Source organism: Scardinius erythrophthalmus, assembly GCF_964197995.2.
Source record: "Scardinius erythrophthalmus genome assembly, chromosome: 6".
Lineage (NCBI taxonomy): Eukaryota > Metazoa > Chordata > Actinopteri > Cypriniformes > Leuciscidae > Scardinius > Scardinius erythrophthalmus.
Genome location: NC_138226.1, coordinates 24,466,143 through 24,478,322, shown reverse-complemented (window position 1 = coordinate 24,478,322; position 12,180 = coordinate 24,466,143). Strand labels below are relative to the sequence as shown.

Here is a 12,180-nt window from a genome sequence, read left to right as displayed (position 1 = left end):
GCCGAACTATCCCTTTAAAACCATTTTTTTTTTTTGGCTTAATAATAATCTATTGTATAAAGTGCTAAATAAACGTGACGTGGCTTTTTTGGGGCTATTTCACACCGGCTTGAAAGTTATTCAGATTTTAGAGTTACTTACGGTTTTACACTAATCGAACAATCTTAGGTCACGACGCACTGGCCATGCTGAATTGAATTAATTTTGAGCATACTCCATTTCTCATGAATATAATGTGCTCTGCCAACATCTGTGTTCCTCTTCCATGAACAGAAGATCGGATTGCAAAAAAGAACAAGGGAGATTTGATTCAATCCTCGTCTAAGCAGACAGCCTGGCATCCCATTCATGGCTCAATATTCCTGCCGCTGATGTCGTATTTCCCTCCGGGCTTTGTTCCTATTCACAGATTTGATCTGTGCTGCATCCTAACACTAGCGCTCTAGAGATTAGCATGTGGCTTACCTTAGCTTTCATTTCCTCTAGGTTTACTGTGGCGACTGTGCTGGCCTGTTGCTGCTGCTGGGTTTGCTTTTTGTCATCTCTCTGTGGCCTGAGCAAACGCTCCAACCTGTGTTTGATCACCTAGGAAAGCGAGGGGGAGTGAGGGTGAAGAGGGCAGCAGGGAAAGTAGGACAAATGAGGGCTATAAACAGTTTTGCAGAATCAGCATTCCTGCTGCTCAGCTCAGAGGTCCAGTCTTATCTGCTCTTATGGGAAATACTGCTCACAATGGGGAAAAAACAGTGCTGGAGAAGAGTTATTGGTTAAAAATGAATGATTGTGGAATAGGCAGGGTGAAGACAATGAACGCTTACCTCATATACATAATCCAGAATCTCCAAAATGGTAAGAACGCTGGCTCCTATAAAAAGACCCATCTGCCCGCCAATGTCCCCTGAAAGCAAAAAATAACACATAATATATTTTTTTCAGACCATTTTACTTATTAAAATACCTTATTTCTGACTGAAATTGTGTTGTTTTTGTCAAATAAAAGTATTAAAATAGTTTTTGTTCATTAAAAATAGTGCTGCACGATTAATCATATCGCAATCGCGATGTCAAGCCTACACGATTATATGACGCAAAATGCTACGATTTTATATTAAATAAACAAATTAGCGCCGTTAACGCAATTAACGCAGCATCTGTTAATTTTTGGCATCCTTTGGCTAGTGTTACATGATCCCGCTCTTATTCATGCAAATGCTTTTAAACCATTCATGCGCGATAAGCCAAAAAAGAACACGTTGCCTGTGAATGTCCTGACTGTGACACACAGAAAGACTTGCGCTAATATCGTGCATGCTCCAATATTAACCAACTGCAGAACCGCAGAACCATACGTCATAGCAGTGTGAGGATGACAGCGCCAGCCTAACAGTCTGATGCCAGAAGTGGGCGGGGTAAAAGCATCTAAAGGGTGGAGATGGGTAGGTTTAGGGGTGGGTTTAGGGATCAGGGGGTGGAGATGGGTAGGTTTAGGGGTGGGTTTAGGGGTCAGGGGGTGGAGATGAGTAGGTTTAGGTATGGTACAGTATATGTAAGGTGGATATGTATGGTATGCAGTTCCGGCATCAGACTGTTAGGCTAGCGCTGTCATCCTCACACTGCTATGATGTATGGTTCTGCGGTTCTGCAGTCAGACCTATCAAAACAGCATGCCAGAATACAGTTCTCTTTCGAGCTTGAACGAACAATAACACACACAATTATGCCAACATGTCTTTCTGTCGAGTATCTTCATAACATAAGAGTAGTCTTATGATGAACGTGAAGAGTTGTGACTCGTGAGAGAATGAGGCGCGTGTGAGATCCGCGTCTCTGACAGCAGCGGCTGGTCTTAAAGGGACAGTACACAGTAGCCACTAATTATATATGTCCCTAAAGTTAATCAAAGAACAAAGGGAACAGAGAAAAACACTCACTGCTCTTGACTAAATAACTTTTTTCTTTAGGCAGATTATCACTAATCTGTGTGTGCATTTATTTTCCTTGAGAACCAAGCAAGTTGACTCATGAAACCTTTTGTTTATTATATTGCATATCGTTATCGCAATATGACATTTTCCCCAAATTGTGCAGCCCTAATTAAAAATAAGATATTTGATGAATAATTTACACTTTAAAAACTTGGAAAAATAGAAATGTAGCCTTGGCAATTAACTGAAACAAATTAGGTTCATGTTAAAGTGCTAAAATTACTAAAACAAAAGGCCCTGAAATACTAGCCTGGGTTTCCCCATGCTGCCTTGCACGCAGCGCGATTTTATTCACGCTGCTAGGCAGCCTGGACACCATGGACCAAATTTTCCCCTCAAAAAGGGAACCAATCACAGAACGGGGAGGGAGCAGCAAGATGATGACAACGTCTATGCGACACACCGAAGCAGTTTGTTTATATCTATGGATCCAACATGGCATCAGACGCGAAGTTACCTTTCGATGCAGCCTTAGATAGTCTTCTAAGTAATTTAGAACGCAAGTTTATTTCGTCTTCTTCCCCGTCGAATTTCTGTCGCTCTACATACGTCATCTGGTATAATTGAAACGATTGGCTATGAGCTACGTACAGGCACATTTGATAGACATTCGTAGCGCCCAATAAATGGCTCTGGGCATTCGTAAACCACGCCTCAAATACGAGAAAATGAACATGTGGTTTCCAGACCACGTCTCAATGAGACAAGGTCTGACGTTAGCCAGGCTACTGAAATACAGTACTTCAAGCGAAATTGAACTGATGTGACGTCATTTCGAACAAAATCAGGCCAACACTAACTTAGTTTGGAGTTTGTTTTTTAGAGTTCGAATTTCGAAACAGCTTGCCAAAGCGAATTTTCCGTAAAAGTTCGCTTTGGCTGGTAAACACCTTTGTACTACCATTGGTCCGTGGCGATTACGTAATAGGTAGGTCTTTCACTTCTTTCACGTGGAAATCTTTTCCACTTAATTTCTCCTGTTTAATCCCTGGAGGTCAGACGTCCGCGAGTGAAAACATGAACACACATGGAAAGTTGTAGGCCTACTTCTGATGAAATGAGACACTAACACTGTTTTGCATGTTTAATACGGTAAAGTTGCTTGATTTTAAGCAATCTATTGTATAAAGTGCTAAATAAACGTGACGTGACTTTACTAAAGTGCCGAATTGTAGAGTTTGTGCAAACATCTACATTGCTATCATCAGATGCTTTAATTTTTTTTTTAAATGCTTGCTATTTGCTACATTTTGTTGTGTGTTTATTTTGATATTGAGAGAGGAAAGTGCGCAGCACATTTACATAATTCATCTAAACGCTGCTCTCATGTGGGTGGCGTCAGATGTTCAAAGGTTAACAATTTCGCTGGTCATGTATTTCAAACTTTGTTTTACCCCTAAACGAAGAAAGAAAAATAACTTCGTTATGAGTATATTGGGGCCTTAAAACAAAGAAATAAAATGAAAGCTAAATAGAACTATTTTAAAAAGCAAACTAACAAGCACATGACAATATTCTTAATAATTACACTTAAAATGGAAACTAAAAATATGCAATATAAAAATAATTCAAAATATTAATAAACACTATAATACTATTCTAATAATACTAAAATAACACTGGACTGAATTTTTTGTTTGTTTGTTTGTTTGTTTGTTTTTTTGTTTGTTTGAGTGATCTAATAGCCTTTTTGGCTATTTATGAGAATGTGTAAAAATTTAATGTCTAATTCAATTATACAAAATTATGCAAAGACAAAACATTTTCTTCATTGGAACAATGTGAACTAAGAAATTGTTCACAATAAGACCAGGAATGTGCGTTAAGAAAGCAAATAGTCAATTTTATTTTATATTGACATTAAGCTCAGAAATGCTCAGTTAAGATGCACTGAAAATGACAAAGTTTAGAAAATAATGTGGTAAAAGGAAGCATAAGAGACCCACCTAATAATCCCGCAACGTCATATGCTTTTTTCTGTTCTATTGTTTCATAATTAAGAGCTTCGAAGAAAATGTCCAAAACAAGAAAGTTGTCTCTAAAACAAAGGGACAATACAAAAGTTATGTGTAAATCATATATATTCATTATATATACAGAATCAATACAGTATTAGGCCTTTATTTGTTTAAAACTATATTGAATGTGGAAAGGTTGCCAAACCTGATGTATTCTTCTGACTTGTCATATTTTCTAGATAGGTAGCGAGCCGAGCCCTTGCTGGGGATTTTAACCATGGACAGCTCTTTACCATAACGGGTCAGGTTACAAGGAGTTTCACAGGAGCATGTGTCACCTGAACTTTTCTGAAGCAATGCTGCAAAGACACACACATCAGTTTAGAGCAGGAGACAGATGTGTGTGTGTGTGTGTGAGAGAGAGAGAGCAGGTGCTCTAGCCCACACCTGCATACCCATTCTTCATTCATCAAACTAATGTGGAGAGATAACACCAGTGCTAAATAATCATCCATACGATGCTTGAAACACACTTAACGTGTTGTTCAGATTTAATTTGTTTTCTGAAGGGCATCCAGAAGAGAGCACACACACACTCGACCTCCCTGAGAGGAAGTATCATGAATGTCATGCTCATACATTTTGTGTACACTGAATGCACCAAGTATTTAGCATTAGTGCCTTCCATTTAGAACAAAATTTAGTTTACATGCCACGACATGCCCTATTTGATTTATATTATTATATGCAGATGTTGCAGAAAGGAAGCTATTTCACAATTTGTCAAGCATCTCATAATTTAAAGTTCAACTACAGTCAAGCTACCCTTTTAAAAAAGACTCTAACCACAAAGCTAGTAGTTAGAAGCTAAAACTATATAACGAGGAATATTTTGAATATGTATTGTATACAAATTATGTATATAAATTACGTAAGCATACTATTTCATCCACAGTATATAAACTACTGTTCAAAAGTTTGGGATCTGTTATATTTTGAGATGAGATCACAAGTAAAAATAAGTGTTTTAAAATGTAATGTATTCATGTGATCATTACTTCAGTCTTCAGCGTCACATGATCCTTCAGAAAATAATTATATATGTTGATTTGCTGCTCAAGAAACATTAATATCATCGGTAAAAAACGCTGTGCTGCTTAATGTTTTTGTGAAAACCGTGATACTTTTTTCAGTATTCTTTGATGAACAGAAAGTTCAAAAGAACAACATTTATTTGAAATATAAACTATTGTTATATTATGATTGTATTAAGTGTCACTTTTGATCAATTTAATGTGTCCTTGCTAAATAAAAGTATTAATTTCTTTCAAAAAGATATGAATAGATATACTGAATAATACTAATACAATTGAAAAACTGTAATATTAGTCAAAATACCTGAATTTGATATTATGATTACCCCTTATTATTATATACTTTTTAGAAGAATTATTGTAAAAAATATTCTAAAGTTATTTAATATGAATCATTTAAATTTTAAATTATGCTTTATATGAGAAAGTGGGTATTTTAAGCAAACTTTTTGTGTTAATAGGCTGTTATGCTGTTATGTGTGTGGCATATAGACATGTTCCTAGGGTGAGGAAATAAATAAATATTAAAGTAAACTATCAAAGTAGAGATTTCAGTCAGAATATTTGAATAGCCAGTGAATGCAAGTACAGTCCATTCTTTTAAGATATATCTGGATTTAGTTCAACTACCCATTAAATGGGGTCGAGTTTCCTTTTGACTGAGGAGATAATTAAATTTCTGGCTTATTAGATAAGGGCTATCATAATTGTACCGATACATCTCTCATCATCAACTTTTCATGAGCCGCTCCATTTACGAATGTCATAAAATCAGTGGAACAAGACACCTACAGCGAGCGATAACACCGCGAGAGTATCAGAGGGTAATGCACTACAGGGATACTCTAAAGGATGTCAAAGCGCTGGAGAACACTCTCCTTCTTGGACTGACTGAGTAATCCTGTTTCTCCCACCCCAGACCACGCACGGAATCATCTGTTTATCTGGGATTTAATTATTTGTGCCCACAACCTCCAGAGATATTACACTCCAGGGCGTTAGCAAAAATGAAAAATGCTTGCTTACCAAGTGCTTTGTCCACACATTTGATATTGCTTGGAGTACAGATATCGGCATCTCCTGAGAAACAAAATGCATAATGACTCTGATCAATCACAAGCAAAATGATTGCTGTTATTTCACCGCCAGCCAAGGAAGAAAAAGTGCGAGCGGCAGAGAAAGAGACAGCGCGGCTCTGCTTTGTTATTCATCCTAAAATGATGGAAGGCAGTGTGTGACTGAGGGAGATGGGTTTGCTTTCACCACGCCTCCCTCATGACCATCATTCTAGGCCTAATTGCACCCAAAATGAACTGATCCAAACCCTCCCTAAAGGCACATTTATAAAGTCTTTAAAACCCAATCCCCATCTACACACAATACCGCAGGAGGTCCAACTCCCCCCCCCCCCCGAATCTATCAAAATCACAACCGGTCTGAGGAAATATGCATGGCACCTAAGAGAAAATGGCCTTTGAGTTAATGCTTTTGGTCTCTCTTTTCAATTCGCATTATGGGAGATTGATTTGGAAACATTAAAGGAGAAAAGCAGAGAAGCAGAGCTTCCATTAGAGCCCGGCCTCCAATAGCCACACGCTCTCTGAGAAGCCACACTGATAACAACTCAGGTGTGGTGGAGTTAATTAGAAAAGAGGTTTCTGGGGACAGAGAAAGTCCTCCAGTCCACACGTCGTTGGTTTTCAAAAGAGAAAAGAAATGCATTTGCTTTTTTTTGAAGTTTGCCAATTGCTTAGAGTGGAACGTAACAAATCAGCAGGTCTGGGTTCGTCATTGGTGTCAGATTGCGATCGTCTAGATCTTCCCTCCAATCGCCCGAATGAACTACTCGAGCTCCTCGTATTGTGTGAGACAGTAAGTTAATTTAGAGACTTGCATTAAGCTTTCGGCTCCACTGCCTGGAGCAAATTAGATGAGAAGAGTTTATTCATTTAGTATTTTAGCAATTAGCAGAATACATTAGCACGCTGATTAGGTTGAGTGGGAAATTAATGCGGCGGTGTAGCGTTACCCGGCATGTGCACCATCCTGCAGTTGCACTCACGCAGAACCTCAAGAGTCTCGCAGCGCAGGCGGCAGGCGCTGATACTGTAGGTGTCGTAACCCGGGATCATCTGCTCACTGGTGGAGCGGCAGTTCCCCCAAGGCTGGGGCAGGTAGGTCAACTACACACAGAGAGGGAGACCAAATGAGAAGAACAAGGAAGATAAAGTGAAAGGAGAGACAGACAGAGAGAGGTTGCAAGAGTAGGAGAGAGACAGAAACAGAAAGAGAATGAGTAAATGCAAATTAAGTATGCAAATAAGCAGCATTCTCAAGCTGAAGTGACTAAAGCGTACGATTTTATTTGTATGTGGCTCGATTTTCAGAAGGCAAGCTTGATGAGTGGCCTGCCTCTGAAACAGAAATATTGCATTCAGCACTCATTTTTAAGAATGACATTGATCAAGTACCAGTCTGACAGAGGAATTTGAGATACAGTAGATCTGAGTTTTAAGGCATTCCAAAATATACTGGACTACAAAACTTTGTGTTTGTAGTACAAACGTACTTTTGAATGCACTTCACCCTATCTAATTTCTAAATGCATGTTATTGATGTCAGTGTGAAAGATTCATCAATGCATGTTTGTTTTTTGTCTTGATTGTTTTTTTAATCAAGATGTCATAACTTTATCTTCCAGTGAAACGACAGACTTCTCTCTGGTGACGTATACCGGATTTCTCTAATCATTTAGTGTTTTTCAGTCCCGCACCTTTCTTACAATCGACTGCAAGCTTGCATTCAGATCTCCCTTCATTCAATCAACAACCGATGGATAGAAACAAGTCCCCGCACAACATCTTTTTTTCGATATTCTCTTTCACTCAGATGTACATTACAATATGGAGGGAAAAAATCAGTCACTACTTCCATTTCAAGTGAAATTACTCATCTGTCAGGACTATAGTTTATTATTATTGTCTGTTGCTTCATCCTCCTGCTTAAAATACCTGAGGTCATACGGTCACAGATACAGAAGGTACAGTTAGAGTTGGGGTACTTGGACTTGGACTGCAATTATGAATACACTCGGATTTAAACTTGGACATGGACACGGACAATAAGTAACAACATAAAATTAAGATGACAAGACATTAATAAATGTCTCCCACTCAAACTCAATTGTTTAAGGACCTGAACTCAACTTTGACTCGATAAGATGGACTCGGACCCAACACTAGTTACAGTAGGTCCCGAAATTGGAATATCTTCTCCAAAAGTCATCCATGCGTATGTCACAAATAAGTAAATCCGCATTATTTGTGGTTTAACTTTGCAAGCAAGTTGCCCTTCAACTTTTAATCACTTTCTCAACTCTGTGTGTGTGTGTTTAACACTGGCAAAGAAATCCCCCTCCACTAATTGCTTGCTTACTGGCTTACTTTATTTATTTATTCGCTTCAATATAACAAGGAACAATGTGTTCCTGCAATATTGAATGGCAAGTGCTGCATAACAATTCATTATAAAATGTACTTGGAAGGTTAGATTTTATCATAGGTGGTACTTGGCCTGAAAAGTTTGAGAATGATTCAAGAGAAGGGTTATACCCTTTGCTCTTGACAGGATACAAAGGTCTGGAATCCCGGAGAGACTCCAAATCCCAGCTGATGGATGTAGGGCGGCTCATCCTGACTGTGGATCTGAACACGGATTCCTGCCTCTAAAGATGTTTCATCTGCAAAAAAGCGAAAAGAACAACACTGAGGTAAGAGAGCAGAACAGGCAATATGTATTGGAACACAAAGATAAGCCTCACATATCCCCCTATCAATACAAATGGGAAAAACAACATCACAAATAAACCTTGAATTTAAACATGTTTATCTTAACAGCTTGTGCAGACACACTTCTGAGAAGCAGAAAATATGGGATGACTTTGCAACTTTCGGACCAGAAATCATCTCTGTGTGGCATTATAACTCACTTGTCTCTTTCCAGATAGGCAGATATTCATCCTGCTGGATATCCAACATAATCTCCAGCCCGTTTCCCATCCCTCCTTGCTTTGTCTTCCTGGAGGTTGATTTGTTGCCATTGAAAGTATAGCATTTCCCATATCTTGTGTAGACCTATGAAAAAACATAAATGATTAATTAAAAATGTCATACTCTGGCATCAGGGAGGCCATAACAACACAGAAGCTACAATCTTTGGAAGCCATAACCTTTGTTTTTATAAGATTTAATACTTTAAAATGAACCTTTTGATCCTTAAAAGAGATGCCTTTTTAAGATGTTTATGATTAATTGGGGAAAAGGCCACTTTAAACATCAAAAGTGCAGCTCATATGAAAAGCCAAATCAGACATTAATTAAAAGTCGTACAATGTATCACTCTGACAGTAGGCATTTGTATTTGGTGGCATAACAAACAATGTTTTCTCTGTCTCATTCCTGTCATATTCATTTTGAAGAGAGGTGAGACAGTTCTACAATCCATACTACATTAGCATGCAATGCGTTTGTTCCTCAAACAAGAGGAAAATGAATAGTCCACATCCTCAGAAACATATCTGCCTCCAAAATGAAATCATCACATAAAAATAATTGCTCCATGCGGGTAATATTGATAAGAGTAGACTAGATCAAAAGCAATAACTTTTGAAATTTGACTTAATATTCTTCCATAAACCACAACCACTAAATAAATAAATAAAAAGCAAGCAATTTGTTATTTATAGTTCCTGTCTCTCTTCAAGCAAAAGTGACAAAAAGACTATTATTCAGGTACAATGCATCCTGACGCACAGGACTCAGTAATGAAATACTCAAGAATAAAAGACAAAACCTCTGATAAATAAATGTCAGGAGAGAATGGATCAACTAAAAGCACAGGTGGATGAAGAAGAACTCTTAGTGGGTGTCTACCTCAAAATACAGGAAAAAACACAGACACAATAAAACATTTTCATGAAATAAGTTCTCTTCACATCAGTCCTGGGAGCCCAATTCTTTCTGACCTTTACTTCTTAACGTTTTCAGTTCCAATCTTTAGCTAACATGCCAAATCGAAACACTACCATAAATAGAAACAAAGCTTGATTTGTTGGATTAACTGAAAGCACAAACAAAGAAATGTTAGAAAGACTCTTGGCAAAAGTCCAGTACAGCTCTGGTCTCCAGCATATGTTGTATTTTGGATGCTGGTCCCAGCATGGGATGAAATTAAAATTAAAAGTCTGTCCTCATTTATCCAACCTCACATCATTCCAAACTCTATGGCTTTCTCTTGCGAGGCATTTAGCAGAATGTCTGAGCCACTCTTGTCTATTTAAAATGGATAGTTTAAGTTGAAGAAGAAAAATTACTGAAATTTAAATAAAAATAAATTGAAGCAATAGAAATTCACGAGTTCACATGTTAATTAAATCTGATGTAATATTATAATGCGTATTTGGCTTGCTGTCCGGGGGGAGGGCTCCGAGCTCCGACCCCAGAGTACTCCCCCCTATGAATGTATAGATCATAGGTATCTATGAGCAGACCCAGCCGAGTGTGAGGTGATGGGGTGGTGGCGGGATGGCGGGAGAAATTTGTCATGAGACAGGAGGTAAGGGAAGGCTTTATTTATACTGGCTTCTTCTTTTGCTGATTGGATGATTACCTGAACATGCTCCTCCCGAACTTTGTTACATAAAACTTCATTATATAAAAATGACAAAAGCACACAAAGTTACTAAAACTTAAACTAGAATTAAATGGAGTGTCTATTTACACCAAGTGAAAATAGCCCACTTTTTAGAGGTTATTTACACTTACTCCGCCCACCATTGACCAGTACCGACCCAGCATAAACCAACCTACAAAGAAATTTATGCTGGTTCAAGACAAACTTAAGTGACTGCCAATAAAAAATATTTTTTAATTAAATCAACCAAATTTCTCCATCAGCGAGGCTTGTTCCAATGAAAAGGGACCGTTAGGGGCCACACTTGTATGTAACACATAGCTGTTCATTTAGCAGCCTGCATGTGGAGTCTGATATCAGCTGGCTCTGTGCTGAATCAAAACAGGGCTCTCCGAGCAATATGGGCGTGCAGTAATTGCCAGCTGCAGCTGTGGACGCCTCACACCACACAGCTGTAATTAAGGCTGGAGACAGCCAGTGTATTCACAAGCAGACGCTGGTCAAACGGGATACAAGAAAACGTACTCGGTTACTAACGTAACCTCGGTTCTCTCTAGAAGAGGGAACGAGTACTGCGTTCGTAGAACGCTGCGGGAAAAGTCTCTTTTCACGAAATACTGAAGCAAAATTATCCTTAATTTTCATATTTGTAAAACGCATTGCGGCAGTGCACAGCCATGGCGAGACGGCTCGCTCACTCATTGGCTGTTCTGTGGCAACTGCATGAGCCTATCGAGCGAGGGCTGATGCAACATCAGACCAATGAGAGTGCTTCGCGCGCTCCTCGTCACATCCCGCCGAAACGGGTGTGGCCATCCCCTATAAAAGGAGCTCGAGTAGGCTGATTCAACTGGTTTTCATCGCCGAAGCGAACCAGAGCGAACCGCGCGCACGGCAGGGAACGCAGTACTCGTTCCCTCTTCTAGAGAGAACCGAGGTTACGTTAGTAACCGAGTACGTTCTCTTACGAGAGTTCTCTCGTACTGCGTTCGTAGAACGCTGCGGGAACCACTTGTAAGACGCCGTGCGTGCTGGGATGAGAAAACACCGACCACTGGAAGCTAGTCCAGGTATACAGTGCATAATCACCCGGTAGACTTCGGAGAGTCTGGAGGGGGGGGGGACAACCACCCTCAGATAGCTGCGTCCTAAGACGCGATATAACATCACATAGGCAGGGGGAGGCCTGGCTAATGTGGGAAATGTGGGTCTTACGTAATTTCGCCCAAATGGATGCGCCCTTAAGCGCGATACAACGTCACATAGGCAGGGAGAGCCTGGCTGATGTGGGAAATGTGGGACTTACACACTTTCGCCCAAATAGGTGCGTTCTAGACGCGATATAACATCACATAGGCAGGAGGGAGCCTGGCTAATGTGGGAAAAACATGGGTCTTACACAATTCTGCCCAGAAAACTTCGGCGGCGCTGTGCGTCTACGATATCAGTGCC

General features: G+C 39.4%; 1 protein-coding gene across 1 annotated transcript in view; it reads right to left on the bottom strand.

Moving 5' to 3' along the window:
• asic4a (acid-sensing (proton-gated) ion channel family member 4a) overlaps positions 1–12,180 on the bottom strand; it is a 102,188-nt gene that overhangs the window by 1,567 nt on the left and 88,441 nt on the right. The window contains exons 2-9 of the mRNA XM_081367711.1: positions 9,026–9,170; positions 8,649–8,776; positions 7,067–7,220; positions 6,064–6,117; positions 4,149–4,302; positions 3,932–4,023; positions 819–898; positions 466–585 (exon numbers count right to left, since the gene is read on the bottom strand). Of these exons, the coding sequence (XP_081223837.1) occupies positions 466–585; positions 819–898; positions 3,932–4,023; positions 4,149–4,302; positions 6,064–6,117; positions 7,067–7,220; positions 8,649–8,776; positions 9,026–9,170 (927 nt within the window). The remainder of the gene's footprint in view (positions 1–465; positions 586–818; positions 899–3,931; positions 4,024–4,148; positions 4,303–6,063; positions 6,118–7,066; positions 7,221–8,648; positions 8,777–9,025; positions 9,171–12,180) is intronic.